The sequence below is a fragment of the Oncorhynchus nerka genome, linkage group LG6, assembly GCF_034236695.1.
Source record: "Oncorhynchus nerka isolate Pitt River linkage group LG6, Oner_Uvic_2.0, whole genome shotgun sequence".
NCBI lineage: Eukaryota > Metazoa > Chordata > Actinopteri > Salmoniformes > Salmonidae > Oncorhynchus > Oncorhynchus nerka.
In genome coordinates this window covers 34401649-34427718 of record NC_088401.1, presented here as the reverse complement: position 1 = coordinate 34427718, position 26070 = coordinate 34401649, and the positions used below count along the sequence as shown (strand labels likewise).

At 44.4% G+C, this 26070-nt stretch overlaps 1 protein-coding gene across 1 annotated transcript in view; it reads left to right on the top strand.

Annotated features, from left to right (window-relative positions):
* The window catches only part of LOC115130400 (sickle tail protein homolog), a 185546-nt gene that overhangs the window by 154336 nt on the left and 5140 nt on the right, over positions 1–26070 (top strand). Inside the window, 13 exon segments of the mRNA XM_029661513.2 lie at positions 9787–10366; positions 10369–10579; positions 13161–13265; positions 13793–13851; positions 16332–16492; positions 16807–16982; positions 19318–19454; positions 20061–20208; positions 21932–22466; positions 22668–22848; positions 23021–23286; positions 23627–23794; positions 24515–24643. Of these exon segments, the coding sequence (XP_029517373.2) occupies positions 9787–10366; positions 10369–10579; positions 13161–13265; positions 13793–13851; positions 16332–16492; positions 16807–16982; positions 19318–19454; positions 20061–20208; positions 21932–22466; positions 22668–22848; positions 23021–23286; positions 23627–23794; positions 24515–24643 (2856 nt within the window).

The window sequence follows — 26070 nt, the reverse complement described above, 5'->3', positions numbered from 1 at the left end:
CTTCAGAAGCTTCAGAAGCTGTCAGAAGCTGTCAGAAGCTTCTAAAACCATGATATCATTTTCCATGATATCATTTTCTAAAGCTTTTTAAAGGCACAGTCAACTTAGTGTATGTAAACTTCTGACCCACTGGAATTGTGATACAGTGAATTATAAGTGAAATAATCTGTCTGTAAACAATTGTTGGAAAAAGTACTTGTACAAAGTAGATGTCCTAACCGACTTGCCAAAACTATAGTTTGTTAAACAAGAAATTTGTGGAGTGGTTGAAAATCGAGTTCTAATGACTCCAACCTAAGTGTATGTAAACTTCCGACTTCAACTGTACCAATCACAGATTGCCTCATTGAAGGACCTGCCCATGACGTTATACAGCTATAATTGTGTATAGTATTCTGAAAACTAAAGTGGATTTGAAGTCGCTGGTCTCCAAATAGTTTCTTTGTTTGAATTTGACAAATGAAACAAATTAGTCCATTCATTTTTTTTTGCTATGATATGGCAGGTTTGCCTTTAAATACAGACTGGGCAAAGTCATATACATACTTTAATGCTGAAGTGTCCACACACACACACTCACATACACACACACACACACACACACACACACACATACTCACACTCACACACACACACACACACTCACAAAGAAAATTTGCGATCATAATTTTTACACCCACAGTGTTAAATTGAACAGTTTCTTAGTAATTATATGTGATTTACTGAAATAGTGTTAAACTAACACTTCTCAAAGTATTGATAAACTAACACCCCGAGAGTGTTGGGTCCCTAACACAATGGGTGTTGCGTATTCAGACTTAAATTAACACTTCATTAAAGCTGATGCTCTTACACTTTCTCAGGCTTAGGGAATTAACACCTGTCGTGTTACCGTAACACATTTTTAACACTGTAGGGTGTAAAGCCTTACTGTATTTGCATATGTATTTCCCAGGGTGCCATTCAAGTGCATTTTAGAGGTACCATGCCTGTGTTTCGATGGCTGTCAGTGAGTGTATAAGTGAATATTTTTTCATAAAAGTAACGCTGATGACAATAGATAACTTGTTTTTTACAATGTCATACTTCGAAAGTCTAGTTTTACCCTAACACACTGGTCTGAAACTCCTGGTTTGCAGGCCACATCGGCAAGTCAAAAAATTCTGGCTTACAAAGTGTTATATCATTTCTATTGGAGCTAGGATAGCCAACGATTGAAACCTTTTAAATCACCCACAATCTGCAGTTAGAATTACTGCCAAGGTAGGGAATATTTTTATTCAATGAGGTTTAACGGCTGTCCAATAAATGTTGCATTACCGCCACCTACTAGACTGAAGTATAAGTCCCTTATACTTTGCTTAAAATATATATTTTTTAAATTAATCAACAAATGCCCTGCCATCTAACCCTACACTAAAAAAATACACACAAAAACCCACCACCCTACTATTTAAATCTATTTAGTCCTACTTCGGGCCATCAGCCTGAAAGGATGGGACAACACCACTTAACACACCCTGTAACTCTTCTGGCGTCAAGTCTCGCACACGCAAAAACCTCTCTGCAGCTGCTACCACAATGTCTGCGACTGACCTTCCATCCCTGCAGAACAGTTGATAAACATTGCTATAAATGCCTATAATCCAATCTTACTGAAACACCACTTGTTGGTTTATCACTCACACCACTCCTCTCAGGATCCCTCCCGTTTGAACTATCTTCCTCTACTTTCTTCACTGCCTCAGCATATGACAACTTCTGCACTACTCTAACCCTGGAATCCTCAACCTGCCTCTCTCGCACTGGACATTTCTGATCCCCAGACCCATGGGCACCCCTACAATTGACACATACCACTACTTTCCCCAATGCTACACATTCCTTTGTCTCATGCACACCTAGGAACCTCCCTCCTACACACTGCTGACACATGCCAATAAGCTTGACACCTGAAACAACGTAATGCATTCGGCACAAAAACGTATATCCTAACATCACTTTGTCAGGGAAAGACTCAACATCAAAACTCAAAAGAACATACAACGACTCTTCTCTTTCACCACTCACGCCGCCCAAACGACGAGCATCACAAACACCGGGAATCTTCCGCTTCAGTTGGTCAACTTTCACATTTACCGCTACCCCAGTAATCACTCCTTTCAATGGCACCCTTTTCTTGAGGGCAAAACAATTCACATCTCTTGCCCCCATTCGTTTAACGAGGAGTGCCTGCTCCCTCTGACTAGAAACAAACAATTATCACAAGACCACTTCTGGTTACCTTCACTGATTCCACAGCACCCAACTCTGTTTTCACCCACCATGAATCCACAAATGGATCAGCCAAAAGGCAAGGGTCCACTTTTTCCAAAAACTTCACTCCTACTGTCACAGACTCATCTTTATCCTGACCCTCAGTGCAAGCCTTGGGCTCCGAGAACTTCACCACACCTACCACCTCAGATACTTCGCCCTCATTCACTTCCATTTCTCCTTCTGTCATCGATCCGGCGCACAGCTCACTCTGCTTACACTTTCTACCATTCTTCTTTAACATGCCATCTCCCTTTTTGTCTGCCATTTTAACCGACTCAAGCTCACCCACTTCCTCTCTCTCTCTCTTAGACCTCCTCTGCCTCTCTTTCTCTCTTCATTCCTCTGTATTGCAAGTATACTTAAGTGTACTTACGTCTTCTTATGATAATACTGCACTTCTCCAGACATACATTTGGTTGTAGACCTCTCAAGGGACGCTATTTAACCGGCTGTCACAATCTCCGTACAATCAGCCGAACCCTGGGGGATGTAGTGCTCAACAGTGCATCCCACTTGTAAAGCAGCTGCTTTTGTCTGGATGTTCTTCTATACCCAATAGCTGCCGCAACGTTTTTCCATTTCAAACAAACGTGCTTCGGTCCACCGTCTTGTTTCCTCTTCCAGGCACCACTTAGAGAAGATTGATAAAGAGACTACCTGAACCATCTAAACTGGGATAACCATCTCAATAACGGGTGAAATAAGTCCAACCGCTTACAGATTGGATTAGTTTAGAAAAATGTAGGTCGTTTATCTTCGTGTCATATAAGTTCAATTAATCAATCAATGTCTATTTAGAAACATAGATAATTAAAACAAAACTATTCTAAAAAAAAAAGCAACCTGCAACAAAGCATGCAGGTAAAGGTGATAATGAGGCCCCTCCCATGTCTTTTCACTCAGAGAGTTTTAATTAATATTGTTTTTTAAAATGTAACCTTTGTTTAACTAGGCAAGTCAGTTTAGAAAAAATTATTGTTTACAATGACAGCCTAGGAACAGTGGGTTAATTGCCGTGTTCAGGGGCAGAACGACAGGTTTTTACCTTTTTTTAGCTCAGGGATTCGATCTAGCAACCTTTCAGTCACTAGTCCAACACTCTAACCACTAGGCTACCTGGCGCCCCAGAGTTAATGGAAATGAACTCAACACAGTCGTGTAACAACAACACCATCTGGTTAACACTTCATTTATTCACCGAAAATGACGTCAAGTTCAATCCCTCCAGAAATCAACACTCAGATATGACTCACAACAATTTTTACCTCAACGCCGAGATTTGAACACCCGCAAATGTGTGCATGCACGCACACACACAAGTGGCTTTATTCTTGACAGATGTGAAGCTGAGAGTGCAGATGTTTTTCTAAAACATGTTTCGAGACAAATACGCCTTTCTGATGCCTCCTTGTGTTAGCCGGCTCTCTTAATTGCAAAGCCAAACACTGGCATTCTCGGAAAAGAGCAAATACAAATAACCAAAGAAGAGCAAATAATAACCAAATGAGGCCTGCACCTGTTTAAACGCAGCGTTTGGAGTGGTGGAACCCTGCTGCACGTCTCAGTAGGGCTATCCATTGTCCCGTTTTCTCTAAAAAATCAGCCAGATCGTATTTCTGCTATTGGTCTCCATTTGTTTTGTTTTCCTCTCAGAGATTGTTTCCAGATGTGTTGGGGGTTAACTGGATTAGTGGGGTTATTTAAATCAGCGGTAGCCATGCTCACTCATATGGTGACTACATGTGTGCAACGATAATTAGTACACTGTAAAGGGGTTACAGTGATTGTGTATTACAGTGATTGTGTATTACAGTACACTGTAAAAATAAATGCGGTATCGAAGCAAGTACAGTGTAATGACACACAGTACAATACTGTAAAATGTACTCTATTATACTGTAAAAAAAAAAGAAGTTTGTGCTACCGTAATCGGTGTGAATGAATGAATTCATTGATAGGTGGGGATTGTATTTCACTGTGATATAAAGGGATTGGTGCAAGCCGGATGGCTGCTAGGTAAAGTGTTTACAAACGTTACAGAATGTTAATGAATAGTTGGTGTTTCATATCACTTGCACTTCTACAGGCCTTAACAAAGGCTTCCAAACTGGCAGTGACTACAGGGCAAAACCAGACATGGCTAAATTCTCCACCAGTTAAGACTTGCTGCCGTTCCAGTCTGTTCCCTATATACATTTGAAATTGATGGGATACTATAACCACAGAGGAGTTCAATTGGTGCAGCGTTCTCACTCACAGGTGCAACAAATATAGCCTCTTTCAAGGCACACCTCAAAATATGTTAATGAGACAGAAACAACAATAACATGCACCACTAGTGGTTAAAAGGTTTTTGGCGCAAAAAAAAAAAATGTAATGTATTCTGTGGGGTGGAATTACAGTACCACCCACATCTTCCCACAATGCACCATCATTTACAGTATGCTGGAGTATAATACAAAAAATAACTGTATAATTTACAGTTTTCTGTTACAGTGTATGCTTCCATGCAGACCAGACACAGGATGCTTCATTTACATCAGGGAATTGTAAGAGGTGACTGGAATAAAACACTTCCACTGTACATAAGCCATATATTCCTGACAGTCAAGTAGCGTATTAAATAGGCATCACCATTTTATTCTAGTCCAAAAAAAATCCTCTGTTGTTTGTAATGTTCTTACCAAACTCAGAAAGGTAATCTATCTAGTGTCATTATCAGAATACAGGGTAGGTATTAAAGTGTCCCTAGGTGTGCGCTATAATAGGTCAGAGCTGGGCAATGAGAAGGGCTGCTTGTATAGGTGGTAACTCAATCCCTTCTAGTTCAATAACTCAGTACGAAGTCCCCCCAAAATAGGACACCTTTCCATTTCAGTACTTTCATGTCTTCATAGCTGGACATTGAGGAAGATGACAACATCATGGCGAGAAGGGTAATAATCTTCACATTGCTAGCCTCAAACAATTCATCCTCCTTCCTGCTTCTAGGTGTAACAAACAAGCCGTTGTTCACTTCAGGCTATGAGTCATAGGTTACATCTGTAGAAACCAAAAACTAAATCTAGAAGGGGAATTCTTAAGATTCTAACATTTTTCCACAAGGCTTATCAACGAGCTTGCATATTAAGAAAGATCCAGTGTACTGTATAAGATACATAAATCATGTTTAATGTTCCAGAAATGATTAAGTGTTTACTGAATGGTTCTTTCTAGAAGTGGACAGCAATGAGCAGCATAATAGGGAGGGTGTGATGTCTGATGTGTTGTGTGAGAGGTGAAAGGAGACAAAAGCTAAAAGCCTGAACAAAGACTCAAGACTGGGCTGGATCCGCAGCCTTACAAAGACAAACTCGCTCATTGGCTGATAAGTGAAATAATTATTTGTATATTGTTCAAGAAAAATCTGTCTGGGAATATTCTATTCGAAGGCTATGGAACAACGTGTAATGGAGACTAGTGGAAAGCGCAAGCTACTGAGTTCAAACACCTCGGTGTCAAAGTCAAATGTTTTCACGCGTCTCCTCTCTTGGAAATGCTCGATGTTAAAACAGTTTCTCTGATGGTTTAATAGGATTATTCTTTTCTTTGCCAAGGTGGACAAAGTACTACATACTTCGCCCTAACAAAGAAAAGGCCCCAAGTAGTTGTATGAGGTCAAGCACAGCTGTTCTATGCAGACTGTGATGGCTTGCCAATTGTACCTGAAGTAAGCAATTCCTTTCACCCTCTTGCAAGACCACTTTGCGTCTTCAATATCATGACCTTACAAGGCAGCAATTCCAGGTTTGTCCGCAGACACATAAAACATTGCCTTTAAAAAAATATATAAAAAATAAACCCATCCGACCGAAGATGGCGACGAACAAGCAGTGAAATTGGGAACATTTGGTTTGAGTTTGGCTCATGTGGACTTTTTAAAGACCTCAATCTACTGTATTTCTTTCCACTGTCTCCTTAAGGTTCTCATTAGAAGGACAGCAGGTCTGGGAGAGTCTCAGAATGTCCGCTCAATCTAGTTTCATATGGGTACTACACCAGGCTATTGAGAGTCCGGCACCGGGCCAGATACACACCCGCGGGAATCAGGATTGGCTGAACATGAAAGAGTTCTGATGGAGAACTAGTGAGACATGGTGTATCTCTATTGGTCTCCACTGGAGTCCTTGGGTGAGCAAATAGGGCTATTCATTGTTATGATGACAGTTCATGGGCAATATCTCTCTCTCTCTCTCTTATACAATGACTACCAGCTTGGCAAAGGCACATTTAAACTGTCTGACTTCAGAGAGAACTCTTGGTGGTCATACGAAGGGCATCAAACAGTCGCCAGATGAGATCCTCTGAATGGTGGGTTTAGTGTTTAATCAAAGAGATCAGGGAGATGAGTGGATTATTCAAGTATGAACAACAAAACACGCAGAGAGAGATCACAATAGTAGTCAAGTCAAAGAAAGTCACTGTATACAAAACATCTCGAACAGCCATCATTTTGGCCGTGTGTATGTATTAGTACTGTACAGTAACCCCAGGCTCCTGTAACGGAAACATCAAGTATGTATGTAAAGTATGTGGAAGCATTGTGTTGATTCAGATCAGATAATTGGATTGATGTTAGACTATTCATTTGCCTCCAAAGCAGGTGGCCGGCCACCAGAGACACTAAACCACAGCAGTAGTCGTGCATCCTGAAGAAATTAACTCTCTCTCACAACGCTGACCCGTACATTCCTCTGTGTAAAGCTACACATACTCATACTGCCCACTTTTAACTCCATAAATCAGAGAGCTGCTTCAGTCATGCCTTTCCTTTAACTTCGCTGTAGCTGAATGAAGTTAGTTTCAAAATCCATAGGTACTCTGGGGTCCTTCATGGGTGGTCATTGCAGGCCAAGCTGCCTGTTTAAAAAAGCTGTGCCAGACAACGGAACCTGTTGTTAATTTACCAGCTACTTCTTTCCTGCCTGTACGCACATAGTTGAAATCCTTCTCTCTCAGTGTTTTCACATGTGGGCTGTTTTTAAAGACACACTGTTATCAGCAACCAGGGGCAATTGAGCTCACAAGCTTGCATGAACCTTAAAGAAACACTCAAAGTAATCTCCTAGCTTGAAATGGGAATATGCTGCCAAAATCCCAAAACCTTATCTTATCCCAAAATCTTGTTTTCATGCTAAATCTTATTTTAGAAGCCTGGGGGTATAGTCTATGTGGGGTGTCTGTGAAATGTTAGTAAAATATTGATAGGGGGGAAAGTATCCCTGTGGCCTTAACAGAACTCAAGATCAACTGTTTTTCTCACCCTGAGAATGTGCTGATGAGATATTATTTTCTCTAAACATATGGTTGAAAATGTATAAAACAGGTTGTTTGGATTCTTGATGCTGATTGGTTGAGAGCAGGGAGTTATTCACAACAATCCCTGGGGGGGGGGGGGGGGTTATTAAACAACTAATTGAGAAACGTCGGTTAAATTACTTGAATTCCATTTAGTAAAAAAAAATGTTGCGCCCAACGTGCATAGTTGATTTGAGAATTCAAGTCAACTATGCGGGGCGCTGGACTGAAGGGAGTTGTAGTTTTCATTAAGCAAATATTCAACCTAGTTCAGGTCAGAACCGTGGTAATGAACTACAATGACCATAATGCATTGCGCCTGTGTTTTCTGGCTCGCACAGAGACAGACCAGAGGGGAACAAGCATAGTGAGAGGTTTAAATCTCGACAAAATCTGTCCAAAATAAACCCAATGTGTTTATATGGCTTATTTTGGACCTAAATTTACTGTCTGCCTTCCCGCCTTTGGGACAATGACTTCCATTGTTAGGGCGGAGACGTGCATATACGCCTGCTACGTTAGGTTAGATTCACATAGACCGCATGAGGGAGGAATCTACGTAAGACAATGACGAGAGGGACAGAGACAGTTTGTGAAAGTATGCCTTGTTTACTTTGAGGAACAACTCTGCAGCATACTTAGGCAGGCTAAATAGGATGACTAAAGACAGTACCTTATGGGGAGTGCGTAAAGTTAGGTGGTCTGGCTGGCTGACTGCTACTGCCTGGAGCAGAGATGACTTTTACTGAAAAATAATATACTCAACTGAAATATTGTATTATCTCATTGTAATTTCCTATTTTTCCATATATATTTACCCAATGTAGACCTGACGGACCATTAAATATTTTTTATGTTTTGGCAATTGAATGTCCACTATTTTTGGTTTTGGAATTTCCATTAAAAAGCTGATTATTTTATAATGCATTTAAGGTTTTAAAAAATGCTAGAGCCAAAACCAAACCCATTTTGAGTTATCCACAGTTCAGCCAGACAATTTATAAACTTAATCTCCCCTGGACAATAGTGTCTAGACATTATTTCCCAATGCTACTAGGCTAGCGTTTGGTTTGCAACAGCTGCCTGCCTTTCCGACCTGAGCGATAATGTTGCAGTGTTTTTCTACAACATGCCGTGCTTACAGAAAAAACACATGATTTCACATGTGGAAAATCAGATGTGTAGTTTCATGTTATCACATGTTGCTTGTGATTTTGTGTTGGCTTTAGTTAGCTAGCTAGCAAAGGAGAAGTAGCTTGCCTGCATGGCAACCCTTTTAGAACTTTTGTAATGGACGACCAGCTCATTTCCCTAGCAACTTCAGAATCTCAGAACTAACAACTGGCCTTGACTACAGCGTTTGGTGGAAGGATGAAATAAAACAGATGTACTCATTAAAAGAAAGTTTTTAATAAAAACATGTCATTCATATTTTATTTAAATATGATGATAACCGTTTTATATAATAGGCGGAATCTACCACACACCCAAAGCTGATTTGTAAAGGTGCTGGGGGCAAAAGGCAGAACTGGAGAAACAGGAAAAAGTCTCTGCACACTTCCAGTCAGATGCAAATGTTTTTAATTTCGGTCAGTCGACCTTCATCAGAGCATATCTCCACAAACAAGAGTGGGACAGATAAGGCCACACAGTGAGCCAGAGGTAATTGCAGATATTGTAAATATAACACGCTCCACATTGAGCCTTAGCACAGCCCCAGATGGGAGTTATTCACATGATAATCCCTGGTTTCTCATGCCTTATTTCCTAAGAGAGTAATGGGTTGGATCCCAAATGGCACCCTATTCCCTACTTAGTGCACTACTTTTGACCAGAGCCTTATGGGCCTTTGTCAAAAGTAGTACACTACATGGGAAATAGGGTTTTATTTGGGATGCTGACATGGTGCGTGTCGGGAGGTGTCATGGCCGACTACCTGAGGGCTGTGACAACTGATGTGCCAAGGTGAAGTTTTCCCTAGGTACAGCTCTAGGATCAGTTTCCCCTCCCCCACTCCTAACCTTAACCATTAGTGGCGCAACTTCACCCTCCATTGACACACTACTGTGTTTGGTAAACATGGTAGACTAATGTGTAAAGTAGTAATAACATGATTTTGGTTTCCTCCAGATGCACAGAGAGATGATGTATGCCAGCAGAGATGGGCAGCACCCCCCCAGACACCCACCTATGGGCCACCCTCCACACCACCCCATGCAGGGCTCCCTGTCCCCAACCACGGCCCACTCCGTGCCCCCCTCACCCTCCCGGATCCCCTTCGGCCCGCGCCCGGGGTCCATGCCCTGCAGCGCCACTATGCCCCTGGAGCGCATATCTAACGCCACACCTCCCGTGCGCTCCGTGTCACCCTGCCCCAGCGCCATCCTGGAGAGGCGGGACGTCAAACCTGATGAGGACATGGGCGGTAAGAGTCACAGCCTGGTGAGAGGGGGAGAGGGGCTTTACGCTGACCCGTACCTTCTCCACGAGGGGAGGATGGGCCACGGCCCTGCCCATGGAGGGCACCCTCCTCCTGGGGACATGGTGGACCACGGCAGCCTGGCTGGCTACCACCGCGCCTCCATCCGCTCCACAGGCTCCTACAGCGGGCCCAGCCCCACCGAGGCCATGGAGCAACCCTCACTCTACCGCCAGAAGTCCAGGAAGTACGGAGACAGCCAGCTGCCCACGCTGGGCTCCAAGACCCCACCCCCTCCCCCCACAGGATGGCAGAAGTGAGGATGATTGACATCCATGGGGTCACGCCTCCTCATGGCAGCATTCCCCTGGAGCGCTCCTCGCCTGTTCGCCAGGCCTTCAGGAAGGAGGAAGTGGTCAAAAGCAGGAGTAACATGGCATCTCCAGTTGTGCTGGACCTCCAGGGTCACGGCCCTATCCCTCCAGCCAACGACCCACAGACACGGTAAGCCAACCCGGGGGACCTGAGGCGGGACAGGTGGGGTAGTGTGGGGTGGGGGTCAGTGAAAGGGTATGATACTGCATGGGAGCATGGATGACCTAACACTGCATTCCTGCACCGTTCTAACTGTAACCGCGGGCTGCTCTGTGTTCATCTCAGCTCAGATTGTGTCTCATCATCACCACTGCAGGGCAGAGACATTGTGGTCTGCCCTGTCTCTCTCACACTCACCCACACACACACACACACACTGTGTGTCTGGCCCATCCTGTCAAGGTCATCACATTTAGCAGAGTGGGCTATTATAACAGTGTGTTATTGTTATGTATTGTCTTGTCTTATTGTGTCTTTCAGCTACACCAGTTAGGTGTGTGTGTGACTAGCTCTATTTGTACGAGTAGCTTATTCCAGTCGAAGAGAGTTGGTGTACTCAGTGCCCCCATAGTTGACAGAGCAAACCAAGCCACTGCAGTAATTGAATAGTGCCTCACTCCCCATATTCAGACTGTATATTATCATGTTATCTTGTGGTATCGTTGTTTTAATAACACACTGTCTGCAAGCCCGTGTAGATGATCTAAACCGGCCCTCCGACATTCATTTCTGAGGCTAGTTCAACTAGGCTGGTTCTGGTTGCACTAAGGACAGAACACACAAACACAGGAGAGGGCATGAGGGACATACTCCAGCCATACGATCATATGTGGTTTCATTGGAATGCATCAGACCGGAGGGATAGGAGAGTGGGGGGGCCGAGGGGTCTGTGTGTGCACCGCTCAGGAAAACCAAAGAAAATATTGAACCAGGTTGGTTGGATAAGACCTGGGCTTTCTGAAACAGCCAAACCAAGGGGAACAGATCACAAGGACCACCTGCACCGCACAAACACCATGACGGCTACCGAATGACACCCTATTCCCTTTATAGTGCACTACTTTTGAGCAGAGCAGAGCATTTTAAATGGCCCAGGCGTATAGGAAAGAAAGGGGGAAAGGAGTTTTAGTGTGAAGGTACTTTACATATAAAACAAAAAGGGTATTTTAGGTCATTTACTTTATAACCACAGAGTGGCCTTCAAGCATGAGTTGTACTTACATGCACAAGGAGCATTCCATATACAGTACCAGTCAAAAGTTTGGACACACCTACTCATTCAAGGGTTTTTCTTTATTTTGACAATGTTCTCCATTGTAGAGTAATAGTGCAGACATAAAAACTATGAAATAACACATATGGAATCATGAAGTATCCAAAAAAGTGTTCTTCAAATTAGCCTCCCTTTGCCCCGATGACAGCTTTGCACACTCTTGGCATTCTCTCAACCACGAGGTAGTCACCTGGAATGCATTTCAATTAACAGGTGTGCCTTGTTAAAAGTTTGTGGAATTTTGTAATGATGCACTGAGAGTCGGGAAGCAAGTTCAGGGAGTGATTGTTTTAATAAATAAATGCAACTAAATACAAAACAATTAACACAAACAACGCACAGACATGACACTGGAACAGAAACAATAATGCCTGAGACAACCAAAGGGAGTGACACATACAGTGGGGCAAAAAAAGTATTTAGTCAGCCACCAATTGTGCAAGTTCTCCCACTTAAAAAGATGAGAGAGGCCTGTAATTTTCATCATAAGTACACTTCAACTATGACAGACAAAATGAGAAGAAAAAATCCACAAAATCACATTGTAGGATTTTTAATGAATTTATTTGCAAATTAAATTTGGGCAGTACAGTCGGGATCACAGTCATTTCTCTTGTCCTCATCTAGCCCCTTTAAGCGCCTCCCTTTCCTCTTCCTCCTGTGCCATTAGATAAGTGGTGACGAGAAAACACAGTGCTTCTCTATGTCTAAGCCTCACTGGTCACCAAGCAATCACCAAGCATAATGGTCCTTCTTCACCCGTCTTTGGTTTTCTCCGCATTGCCGGCGTAATCTCTCGTCCAGGCACCGGCCACGAGTGGCACAGTCTCTTGTTTTATTCCACAATGTGCGCCCTAAGGTCCAACTCATCTCCAACCTCTGGGCTAAATTTTTACATTACATTTAAGTCATTTAGCAGACGCTCTTATCCAGAGCGACTTACAAATTGACTAGACAGCCCTTGTCTTGTTTTTAGAAATTCAGGCTAGCCCACTTGTTTTTCTAGACTATTCCAGGCAGACTCCGGGAGGGCAAAGCAGACATGTTATTAGACCATGTTAGCTGGAATATATGGTTTATAGAATTCACTGCCATAAGCACGGTAGTTTGACAGCTTGGAACACTTACAGTTATTGCTTTAACGGTGTGTTTTACTGTTGTCTACATAGCAGAAACCCCATCTACTTGACAAATCAATCAATTATTCAATTAAGATATTCATAAATGTTCTAAGATAGAAAATATTCTCCAAATCCTTGACCCACTCTTATGTTTTAATGTTATATCGCGAATTTGATCGCTAAGCAAACACGTCTGGCATGAAAACAATTCCGGTAGTATTTAAGAAGTAACTCCCAACTTAAAAATGAGAAATGCCACCTTTACCGCCTAGTTAGCCCCGGTGTTAAAAGCTTGATTTTCTGATGTTTCCTGCAGAAAGCGAATGAAGGCTATGGAGCAACAGATTGCCAGCTTGACTGGTCTTGTTCAGCATGCACTTTTAAAGTCCCCAAACACTAGTGGCACCAACGATTCTCTCAGGTAAGCAAGAAGATGAAGAAGGGAGGCAGCGTGGGACATTGAGTTCTCAGAGATAAGCCCAGGTTGCCCCAGCAAATGTGGACAAAGATAATAACATAATAACAGATGAACTAGCTCTCGATTTTACCAGCCTAGGTAAACAGAACATTGTTGAAGGGAAATAGTGTGGACGAGGGGGTCTGAGATTGACTGGCTGCAGTTATCTTTGCATTTCAACCTACTCTGTGGAGATCTTTGTGCTACTGTGTTTGCTTGAGTTTCCAATCATCAATCTCAATGTGGGCACCATGATTGGAATGAAAATGGGATGGCTTACTATGGGAACAGACTGCTCCTAACAGTCATCATGTTAACCTGTCCGTCTATGTCAGTCTGTCCATCCATACTGTATGGCTGTCTGTACGTCTACAATGCTTTTACTAATATATGTCAACCCTAACTCCAGGACAGTTCCCAGGGTTTTGCATTAATTGTCGTCTATTGTGATTCAACATAATTAATGTCTCTTTTCCTCTCTGTGTGCGTAGTGAACGACCCATGAAGACATCAAGGCAAGCGTCTCCGGTTCATAGTGCACCCAGTGCAGGTCAGCAGGACCATTATTACCCTTCTGCATGTATCACATTATGGTGTACGTCCCAAATAGCACCATATTCCCTATATAGTTCACTACTTTTGACTAGAGCCCTATGGGCCCTGGCCAAAAGTAGTGTACTATATAGGGAATAGGGTTCCAGTTGGGACACAAAGTTGTGTGCTATGTAGGGAATAGGGTTCCAGTTGGGACGCAACCCATGATCTACTTAGAGGTACAGTTCTCTGTTGCATATCCCTCAAGTTTCCCCCCAGGATGCATTGCATAGACAAGTCTCGTAATGTCACTCAACACAACCTGCCATATGCTCTCCCCTACTGCCCCACTAAAACACCTAGTCAGTCAGACAGGCATCTTTGCTCTTCGCCGACTCATATTCCCCTCAAATCCTCTCTCGTCATACATTCTAGGCAAAAAAGCTACTAACTGAATATGTGCTGCTGAAAGCATTAGTTAAAACAAGAGAGATGTATTATTTCTCGATCCCGCCAAGACGATTCAATCCGGTCTAGCTAGCGGTCAGGGTGGATGAGAGTTCGATAAAAGAAATGCAATCTCGAGGGATGAAAACCGAGCGGTATTTATGAGGCTGCTGCCAAAGCAACTCCTCACATCTTTGGGTTTCTTCTTCTTCTTACAGGTTTCCCTTTGCGTATTGTTCCCATTCATGATATACAGAACATGAAGAATTGACTATGGCTCATAATTCTGATTCCTCAAATATTTCCTTGTTGTTACTTCATAAGCTGTCCCCATCACAAGAGCATCCTCTCGGTCTCCAAACAGTGGAGGAATCCTACATGGCACCCTATTCCCTGTATGGGGCACTATTTTTGACCATATAAAAGGGTGCCATCTGGGAAACAGACAGTGTGACACACATGAGCAGCCTTCATCCGAACCTGCACTTCAGGTCTGTGCAGCTGTCATTCACTATGAGAGGACTATGTGGTGAATGTTGGAGGGGGATTACAAAGTGACAATAGCACTGTGTTCTCTAGCCCCACTGCAGGGCTCTACCATGGTTGTGTCCCAATTGGCACCAAGTTCCCATTATAGTGCACTACTTTTGATGGGCCCCGGTCAGAAGTACTGCACTATATAGGGAATAGGGTAACATTTGGGACGCAGAAGACCTTACTATGTGTGGAAGGAGTGCTCTCTTGCTCGCTCTTTCGCTCTCGCTCTCTCTCATTCACTCAGAACATTCTACTCTCTCATTGTTCTAACACTTTGCAGGGACTTGTTCTCTTCCGCTAAGGGACTTGAGTGGCTTAGTGACACTGTGCCACTCCCACCTGTTGACAACAAGCGCCCCAGAGACAGAACTCAACCTCAGGGTCAGGTTTCAAAGGTCATAGGTCATACTACTTCATTCTGAATGGGAGAAACAGTGTAATTGAATTCAACTTCAGTTACTGTCAATACTGACTGCAGTTGGCATGGCTTGTCAAGAGTCATTCTGTCGTCAGTCTCCAAAGCCAGAGGACATTACGTCTGGTGGTTGTTTTCGACAGCAGACAAACCCGTCTCCTGTCTCTTATTTCTCACAATGATTGCATCCCAAATTGCTCCCTATACAGTACATTACTTTTGGCCAGAGTTTGATGGGGCCTGGTCAAAAGCAGTGCACTGCATAGGGAATAGGGTTCCATTTGGGATGCAGTCATGGTGAGGTTGGCGGTCGGCAAGTCTATTTCAGTCAGCACTGCCAATGTAAGTACCCGTGTGCTCCTCTGGGCAGCGGGGGAGACGCCTAGGGAAGCACAGGCCCTCATTACTTAACATTAGGAATATTAAATCAGGAACCAACACAGCTGTGGAGAATGTGTTTGGAAATGAGCGAGGCGAGTGAAAGCGAGCGCTGGGCTGTGGCCAGGCCAATGCCCTCACGGAGGTTGCATCTCAAATGGCACCCTAATTCCCTATAGAGTGCACCACTTTGTATTGCCACCTTCTCTATGGGCCTCGGTCCATAAGTAGTGCACCACATAGGGAATAGGGTAGTATTTGGGATGCACAGAGATACAAGGCCGTACGTGAAAAGGAAGGGGGGACATTCATGCATTACACCACCCATTCAATCTCAGAGGAGACGTTTGACTTTTTTACGTGCACTTTTGACTGCGGGGTATTTCATTTGCAGTATATAAGGGAGCTATGTATTGCGTGCTTCCTCCAAAATCTGTAGGGTTTCCATCACATTGTGAAAGGGATTTATGTACTTGTGAATGAACCTCTACAGCATAGCCTACAATATGAATAATTAAATGCTATGGATTAATATGTTTTAACATTAAAAAAAAATGTATTGTTCTAAATCAGTTTTTATACAGCTAGATAAAGCATGTTTGTGGCAAGTGAGCCCTCTATCCAAATCTATATTTTCTTTCCAGTTTTGTTATTACAAGTGAGGAACTGGCTAGCTTATAGTGGTTTTAAATGTGGCTATTTGATTTGATCTTATTCAGGAGGTTCCCCTGTCCTGGCACCCAAAAGTGCCACGCCCCCCTCTGAGAGTGGCTCCACCCCCATACTCCCAGGCCCCACCCCCTTCCAGACCAACTTGCTCCAGTGCAAGAAGAACGTCTCGGACCTTCGGCTGCAGCTTCATCAGATGAGACAGCTGCAGGTAACGCCACCAATGCTGTATCTAGGAGTAGGATTATGTTTCCCCTAGACGCTGATCTTGGGTCAGTTTAGCATTTCCCCACTTATGGTTAAGGTTAGGATTGGGGGAGGGAAAGCTGATCCTAGATCTGTACCGAGGGTAAACATCACCCGGGGAGCCCATATCTACTCTTATTGGTTATCAATTTGATATCAGCTGTCAAGCGTTGCTTCTCATTTATTCAACTACTGTCTATCAGCTCATTTTCAACCCCCTCTATCTGGATTGGCTAAGAAACACAAAACTCAGCGTGTGTGTATGTGTGTGTTACCTAGCTCCAGAACCAGGAGGCTCTGCGTGTGCAGCTGAAGCGGGCTGAGCAGGAGATCAGTTTGAAACTGGCGGAGGCCATGAGACGTCTGGAGGACCCGGTCCAAAGACAGAGAGTCCTGGTGGAGGAAGACAGACACAAGTACCTGGGCTTGGAGGAGAGGGTGTTCAACCAACTAGGGTAAGAGTGAGTGTGTGTGTGTGTGTGTGGGGGGGGGGGCAGTTTCAGCCCGTTTCGTTTGGTTGCTAGTGAATACGACCCAGGTGTTACTGACTAACTACAAGTACACACCTTCCAAACATAGCTCACAGGCACCGGCAGGCCATGTCTGTCTCTCATTCAAGCCCAGAAATCACTGAAGTATAGGACCAGGCAGCCTGGGCAGGCAATTATTCACAGCATACTCTCAATTTAATTCACTCGTCGCGGTTTGCCAATCGGGAACGGTAATTGAATCCTTTTAATTCTGATATTTAACAGGCAAGGTCATAGCACTGCCTGAGTAGAAAGCGGTAAACATATGCCCCGATAAACATCACGATAGGAGCATTTCCTGAACGTTGGTTTTCAGGGTTAATCAGACAGGCGCAGGGCGCTGGATTCAGCTGTGTTTGCCTTGGCGCAGTGCCAGGTCTTACTCAGCAAAGGCCTGCCGTAGTGTTTTAAATATGGCTCGTTAATGAGCTCTGTTTGGCTGAAGCGCTACGTGCGTGACAGGGAATGTGGTGTGAAAAGACGGAGCCTTCTCCTCCAGATAAAAACGCAATTTAATACAACCTGGGAGAGTGTCTGCTGAGGTTCTAAAAATACTCTGAGAGGAAGTGAGGCGACAAACGACCAAGGTTTATCACTGTTACAACTACTGCAGCAATCCAAGGGTACATAACATGAGGATATTGCTAACGTGGAGGATGTCAAAGGAAGGTCAATGAAGATGTCGTGTATTGCGTCATTTTTTCACAAATGTCAGTAGGATACAGGATATTCCATCGTTTTAAGCACATGCATTTCCTGCATTTCCAATCCTGGGCTCGATTAAATAACTCCAGAAACGGACTGGTCATATGGAAGATCGGGGCAAATGCCCGGATGGGCTGGTCAATCTTTAGCACAGTGGGTTGGTCTTAAGTGGGGCTTTTGTGCAGAATGATCATTGTTTGGCTAATAATGGGGACCTCGAGGGAAAAAAAAACATTTTCCTGTTTGGGGACCAATTGTGTGTGTGTGTGGGGGGGGGGGGGGGGGTTCTGGTCCCAGTCTGTCCCTGGTCACTCCTATTTATTTCCAGTCAGTTCCGTTTACCAGTCATCATAAGCCCGTCAAAGAGGCTAGATCTGAGCCAGCTGTCAGCACTAAGCCAGTGATCCTACTGCCCTTGAGCAATAGAGAAAGATGAGAGAGAGTTGAGTGCCCATGAAGCCTCCTCAAATAGATGATCCCTGGGACATCACAAGTGTTTGTCAAGCTATCTTTAGAAGTGTATTTTAATGATGCGACACTTTATAGACTCACTTTCTACTTTCTGAAGTCCCGTATAGCTCTTTTAAGAAGAAAGAGCCGTTTTTTCCCCCCCTGTCAGCTCTTCAGTTGAACTTTTCCATAGTCATCATCAAGAGGCCTTGACATAAGAGGGCTGCGACGTCGGTAGTTATTGTCTTTTCACTCGCTATTGAGAGCAACTTGACAAAAAGTTTGCGGTTCTCAAGGGAAGTTGGTCATACAAAAAAAAAAAAAAAAAAAAAAGTCACCATTTAGTTCTCTCATGCAGTTCAGAATAGCACACGTTGTTATCATCCACCCAGCACATTTCCCCTTGGAGTCGACTTCTCAGGATCCCATGGATACAGTGTATCAAGCGGATAGGATCCTATGTAAGGAAGTGGTCGCACGAATAAACCCCAGTTTCCATGTGAACACAGTTGAGGTTTTGGCAAGTAACCCAATCCAGTCGGAGCGGACTCACATAGAGGAGGTGCAGCGTGGTCTGACTAAAGGCAACTTTGCCTATTAAGGTTGGAGGGCTAACTTTCCTACCGCCCAGATGTTCTTGTTTTTTAATTTTTTAAATACAACATTGTTTGATTTGATCTATATATATTTTTTCAAGCCCTGTTGTCTTTTCACTTGTCATTCAGTTACCTCAAACTGGAGCTCCCTCTGTGCCCATAAGATTTAAATTAGTATTGTCTGCCCCCTAGTGTCGAAATGGAGGCAATGTTTCAGGTGACACTTCTCAAGTCTGATCTCTTAGCATCTCTAGTATGTCAGGGATTTGACGGTGCCTCCGTATCTCATTTGCTATCAATGGAGATGAAAATGTTTGAATGGATTTATGTAGAGCTTAGTTAGAGGGAAACCCACTTCATCCACCACCAATGTGTGGCAACCATTTATGGCACAAACCTCACCATGCAGCAGTTAGTATGGTGGAGAGGTGAGGAGTGATAAAAATGAAGCCAATTATGAATGGAGGTGAGCTGGTGGTTTTGAATGTCCTCTCTGTCTGTGTGTGTAGGGAGCTGGAGCTGTATGTGGACACTCTGAAGAGGGAGACCAGCCCGGCGGGGCCTCACAGAGCTGTGACACTGAAACATGTGGAGGAGGGGGCCGTTAGCCTCAGGAGAGTGGGAGAATCTCTGGCAGGACTCAAAGGTAAGACTACAGTACAGTATAGCCTACTTTTAAGACCCACACAGTACCTTAAATTATATGCGTTGCCATGGATTCCATAGGTTTCTGTGTGCTAGGGTTTTCAGTTACAGGTGAGAATTCCGATAATATAATTTATTAATTTATACTGAACAAAAATCTAAATGCAACATGTAAAGTGTGGGTCCCACATCGCTGTTAGTGAAGTGTAGCCTTTGTCAAGATAATCCCCCCACGTGACAGGTGTGGCATATCAAGAAGCTGATTAAACAGCATGATCATTACACAGGTGCACCTTGTGCTGGGGACAATAAAAGACCACTCTAAAATGTGCAGTTTTGTCACACACCACAATGCCACAAACATGTTGCATTTATATTTTTGTTCAGTATAATAACATTTGGGTAACATAATGCTACAACTGGAAAAATACACTATTTTTTTATGTGTTTTTGTGTCCAAAAAGAGAATAAGCTTGAAAACGGTATGTTGAATAACAGTAGAGTTCTGCTGACGCAGCACACTAATAAAGTTGTCCTCCAATGATGGTTGGTGAAGTTAATAGAAAATATAAATCTGAAACATGGTATTTCCTGTGTGTTTTCTCAGGGGAGTTTCCGGCACTGCAGACCAGGATGCGTGCGGTGCTGAGGGTGGAGGTGGAGGCTGTGAAGTTCCTCAAGGAGGAGCCCCACAAACTGGACAGCATGCTGAAGCGAGTCAAGAGCCTCACAGAGACACTCAGTAGCCTGAGGAGGTACATGAACCAGGGAGGGACCGGGAGTGTGCACTTGTTCACTCCCCCTCATGCATTTAAAAGCATTTTATTGTTGCAAGTGCGGCTGGGGGTTCTCTTCACCATATTCCTCACACCAGTCCATTCTTTTTAAATCCATGAGAGGGAGTGTACAAGTGCCCACTTCAAAAGAAGGGTAGAGACTTAAATTAAGTTTCAAATTAAATTTGCACCGAATACAACAGGTGAAATGCTTACTTACAAGCCCTTAACCAACAACAAAGTTTTAAGAAAATACTTATTTAAAAAAAAAAAAGTAAAAGATAAGAATAACAAATCATTAAAGAGCAGTAGTAAATAACAATAGTGGGGCTATATACAGGTTGTACCGGTTCACAGTCAATGTCATTGTGCGGGGGCACCGGTGTCGAGGTAATATGTACATGTAGGTAGAGTTATTAAAGTGACGATGCATAGATAATAACAGAGAGTAGCAGCAGCGTATAGGGATACTTAAAACATGAACATAACAAGTGGCTGGAGTCTGACACCGCCTGGTATAGAGGTCCTGGGTGGCAGGAAGCTTAGCCCCGGTGATGTACTGGGCCGTACGGCACTACCCTCTGTAGTGCCTTGCAGTCGGAGGCTGAGCAGTTGCCATACCAGGCAGTAATGCAACCTGTCAGGATGCTCTCGATGGTGCAGCTGTAAAACCTTTTGAGGATCTGAGGACCCATGCCAAATCTTTTCAGTCTCATGATGGGGAATAGGTTTTGTTGTGCTCTCTTCACTGTCTTGGTGTGGACCATGTTAGATTGTTGGTGATGTGGACGCCAAGGAACTTGAAGCTCTCAACCTGCTCCGCTACAGCCCCGTCGATGAGAATGGGGAAAATCGAGGGAGTGAGGGAGTGAGAGGTTAAAAGAGAGACAGCGAGAGTGGATGGAAAACAGAAGCTTTCAGAGAAGTCAGACAGTGGGGAGCATGACTATAGTGTAAGGGACACTAACAGTTGATTATGCTGGCGAGGCGTTGGCTCTGATCCCATCCGATGGGTCATGAGGAATGGACAGAGGTGGCGTCCATCTTAATCTAGCTCTCCATTGAACCGATAAATTAATTAATTTGGGCGCAACACGGCTCCCTGCGGCATTCCATTTCCATATAAACATCTGTCAGAGACACTCTGCTCTGTGGGTCGTCAACACTTTTTCCAAGGGTGCACCACACAACGCAGCCAAACTAATCTACATTACCTCGTCCCGTCGGTGCATTTTTCTCCCCGCACTTCAGAGATGATTACATTCACTTTGATGCTGGGTTTGGGCCAAATTCACTTGGGGAGGTTTTTTGTGTTTTCAGGCTAAAGAAGCTTGGATGGTGCAGTAGTTCTTTCAAATTCCAAAGTTCTGTATCCCACTAAGGTTAGGAGGTTAGGAGATTTGAAGCATGCTTTCATGAGAGCATGACATATGTCCTCATAGCTACAGTATGTGTTTAACCTTAACCTTAGTGGGATACAGTTTAGATTAACCAGTGTTTGGCTGCTTGTGGTCAGTTTACTTTCCAGTTTACTTTTACTTTTTTTGGTGGGGGGGATATATTTTCAGATATCCTGGTTGGAATATTCCAGGAGGGAATAAGCACAAAATACAGAATCCTCCAACCAGAATTTAATTTAGGGAAAGTAACCTGAATTTTATAAGTCTAATAGTAAGTCTATGCTGCCCTCTACGCCCTACAGATGTGCTACAGAGGGTCTGCTGAAGGGATCTGACCCTGCTATGTGTGCCTCAGTGAAACCAACCCCATCAGAGAGCAGCCCAGTCACCACCACCACCACTGTGGACTCCGACCCCCCAGTGGAGCCTCCAGCTTCCCCCTCGGCCCTGCCCGAGCCCCAGAGCTCCTCCATCAGGTCTGAGGTGGTCATGCCCTCCTCCCCCATGGTCATCCACCACGTCCAGAGTGCTCCGGTCCACATGCAGCAGTCCCAGCAGTCTGCAGCCCTGCTGGTCCAGCCCAGCCCACCCACGACCCCCACCCACAGCCAGGGCCGGGACTCCCCCAGCTCAGCCAAGGGTTCCACTGGCACCGCCTCGGCCTCAAACTCCAACCCCTCCAGCCAAGGGGGTAGCCCTGCCCAGCAGAAGAGAACCCCTGCTGCCCACCTAGAGCTGGCGACCCAGGCTCCGGTCAATAACGGCAGCAGCGGGACAGGGAACCTCTTAATCGAGGAGATTCACACCAAGAGCAAAAACAGGGCCATGTCTATAGAGGTAATAAGCCCTATGGATGTCATACTGCACTTCAGTCCTCAGTCTATGATATACAATTTCCCCTATGGGTTATTATTTATCTTCCCTCCACTGCTGTCTCCTCTCTCTCTCCCCCCTCGCTCTCTCTCAATCCCTCCCTCCCCTCTCTCTCTCTCTCTCTCTCTCAATCACCCCCCTCCTCCCCTCTCCCTCCCTCCACAGGTGGCAGAGAAGGAGTGGGAGGAACGGAGGCAGAACATGGGCCAGTACAATGGGAGGGAGTTTGAGAGGATCCTAAATGAGGCCCAGGCCAACATGATGAAGGGCATTCCCAGTCTGGATGTGCCGAGTGAGGGGGATGCCTCTACAGCACCCTCTGCTGCACTGGAGGAGCCAACCCCAGGCAAGGGTCTTTTATACAGCTTTAGCTCCTACTATATTCCACTACTACAATTTTTTTATATTTTGGACAGGTTTTTTGAAGCAAGTAAACCATTTTTCTTCAGGAAAATGACCCTTTGTAGTTGTCAAGTATCCCTCATTGTTGACCTTATGTGTGTGTTTGTTTATTACAGAAGGGACTCAGCTCAGCTCAGAGAAACCAGCCATAGCCAAGCCTGCTGGTCCTGAGAAACTCCCCAAGTCGGTGCTAGAGAAACCCGCCACCACCAAGCCTACCGCTGCTGCAGACAAAGTGGGCAAAGTCAGCTTGGAGAAGGCCATCAAGTCCCCTCCCCCTCCACCACCCAGAAAGACCTTCCCCACCTCCAGCTCTGGAATGACCACCACACGGTCTGGTGAGGTGGTTTACACCAGCAGGAAGGAGTCTGCCTCGGGACAGGTCAGTCTGCCGCGTAGTTAGGCTGCAGGGTAGTCTGCGGTCAACTAGCTCTGATCCAGGGGGTTACACTCGGCTTGCTGACACTGAGCCTTCAGCGTTAGCAAGCCGCACGTAACGCCCTGGACCAGAGCGAATGGCAAACCGTAGACATCGTTTCTACTTGGGTGGGTCAGACCTGACCGTAAACAACATGGGGAGAGGGGATGAAGTCTAAGGACAGTTAATCAAGCAATCTGAGAACCTTATAATTGATATTGGAATGGCCCATGTTGCACTCTTGTGGTAAACAGTATTGATGCTAGTATTCGAGTCATATTAAAAATAATTCCCGTCCGCCCAGGAGGAAGATGAGGCTGAGGTCCCACCACAAGCCCCAGCTAGCCAGTCCAAACCCACCAAGGTCCCACCGGAGACCAAGCCCAAGCCCTCCACCCCTCCCCCCATTGCTGCCTCAGCCAACCACGAGGAGGAGGAGGACGAGGGAGACAAAATTATGGCAGAGCTCCAGGTGAGAAACACACCGTACATCCAACAGCTGCTGTACATTTACCGCCACACACACACATACGTCATACTTCAGCAATAATGCCCGACGCAACGTGGGGTGCCTGGACACAACCCTTAGCCGTGGTATATTGGCCATATATCACAAACCCCCCGAGGTGCCTTATTGCGATTATAAACTAGTTACCAATGTAACTAGAACAGTAAAAATACATGTTTCGTCGTACCCGTGGGATACGGTCTGATATACCACGGCTGGGAGCCAATCAGCATTCAGGGCGCGAACCACACAGTTTATAATATGCAATAATGATCACATAGAACCACCGGAAAAAACATCCACATACACACTGATGATGGTTGTGAGGAGGTTGAATGTGCTGTATCTCTCCTTGACTGTGGGAGTGGGTCCTCTTGTCTCGTTCTTTTTGTGGTGGCTGGGTTACCTTCACTTGGCAGAGGATGGACACAGTCATTTAGAAAAGCAGAATTAACCATGGTCTTCCCCTGAGATAGTTGAACCATTCGGTAACCACAGCACGAGGTTAATAGTATCCGAGTAGTATCAGACCGGCACCAAGCAGAAGAATGTTCTCCACTTCACTGCCTGGTACCGTAGGTGTTTCTAACAGACTATCATCTCACATATGGTAGGCAAAGCATAGGTAGGCTCTAGACCTCAGGGCCCTAAACCCTAATCCCCTGACCTATCTTCAATCCCCAGGTGTTCCAGAAGTGCACAGTTAAGGATGTAGGGGTGAAAAGTAGTGTGCTAGAGACACACCCTGTCCGAATTGAGCCCCAGATCAGAGAGCTAAGACCTGGGGCCTTATTGCCCCTCAAAGAGAAAAAGGTAAAGGATGTGGCGCCGTTTAGCCGTCCGTCTAACTGCCTGCTTCTGCCCACTACGTGACGCCAACTAACGATTGCCTTAACCTTCTCTGTGCCTTTCACACTTCCCTGCTTCTGCCTCAGCCAAGAGATCTGTACTGTAACAACTCCACTACCCAAAATCCCTTCTGTTTCTGACTTGTTCTCTTTGTCCCTTTTTGATTTCAATGGAACTCACGGCTTGGACTTGTTTTTCTCTGATTAAGTCTGCAGAAAATGTCTGGGAAAGTTTGTGTGCATCCAACACATGAATGAGGTCTTGTTGCTACTGGTATTTGATTGCATTATGTTTGCCTTGACTGATCCAACCAATAAAATAATCCTTTATCTTGAATCCAGACGTAGTCGAATGGTCTTGTCCGTTTTCTTAGGAATAACTGCCCTTTATTCAAATAATAATAATTTGCTTATAGACTTTGCTATACGAAATTACTTTTGAGTTGGATTGGCTATTGAGGAGAACGAGGTTTTATTACTTCACACCTAGGTGACAGACTTGTTTTTGCAGACTTGGTTTACTTTTGGTCACTTTGACCTTTGACCCTTTTTCTGTACTTGCTTTATTTCTTGGGAACAATACCTTACTACTTCTCTAAACTTCTATAGAACTGTAACTTGATCTGCTCATTCATTTTAATACCCAAAGATATGCCTACTGTGGTTGTTGTCCACAGGAGAAAAGTCTGTGTATTAGATTACAGTCACACAGTTAAACTACAGTGTGGATGTGTCCCATATATGGCACCCTATTGGCTATATAGTGCACTACGTTGGACCAGAGCCCTGTTTGCCTTGGTGAAAAGTAGTGCACTACAGGAGAGTACCATTTGGGAGGTACACTGGATCTTATGTTCCTCGCCACACGAGATATCGTACGTGGGCTGTATGAGAGATCCAGTTATTCCGCGGGTCAGATTTGATGTCGTCCTTGAAAACCCAATGTTCGCCGCCCACATCAGCAATCAGGATTTCGTCACGTTATTCCCACATACGCATCTTCAGTCATGCAACATTCTATTCCACTCACCAACATGGGAATGATTGAAAAAACATTCTTGTAGCACCAACAACAGTGAGGATATATATATATATATATATATATATATATATATATATATATATATATATATATATAAAAAAATGATACAACGCTGAACATTAGCTAGTCTATGGATAGAATGAGTGTCGGTCTATACTCCAGATTAGAATAGTAGTTAGTTAACTCTAATTCCTTAGTAAAAGGGGCAATCTGGGATTGGTACATCCGTTTTTTGGACTTCTTGGATAGACTACTTTGTTGTTTGAATCCCAAATTGTCCCTTAAAAGTTGTTCTTTTTACATAATCCATTCCCTTATCCATGAACAACATTCCATTCCAACTCCCAATA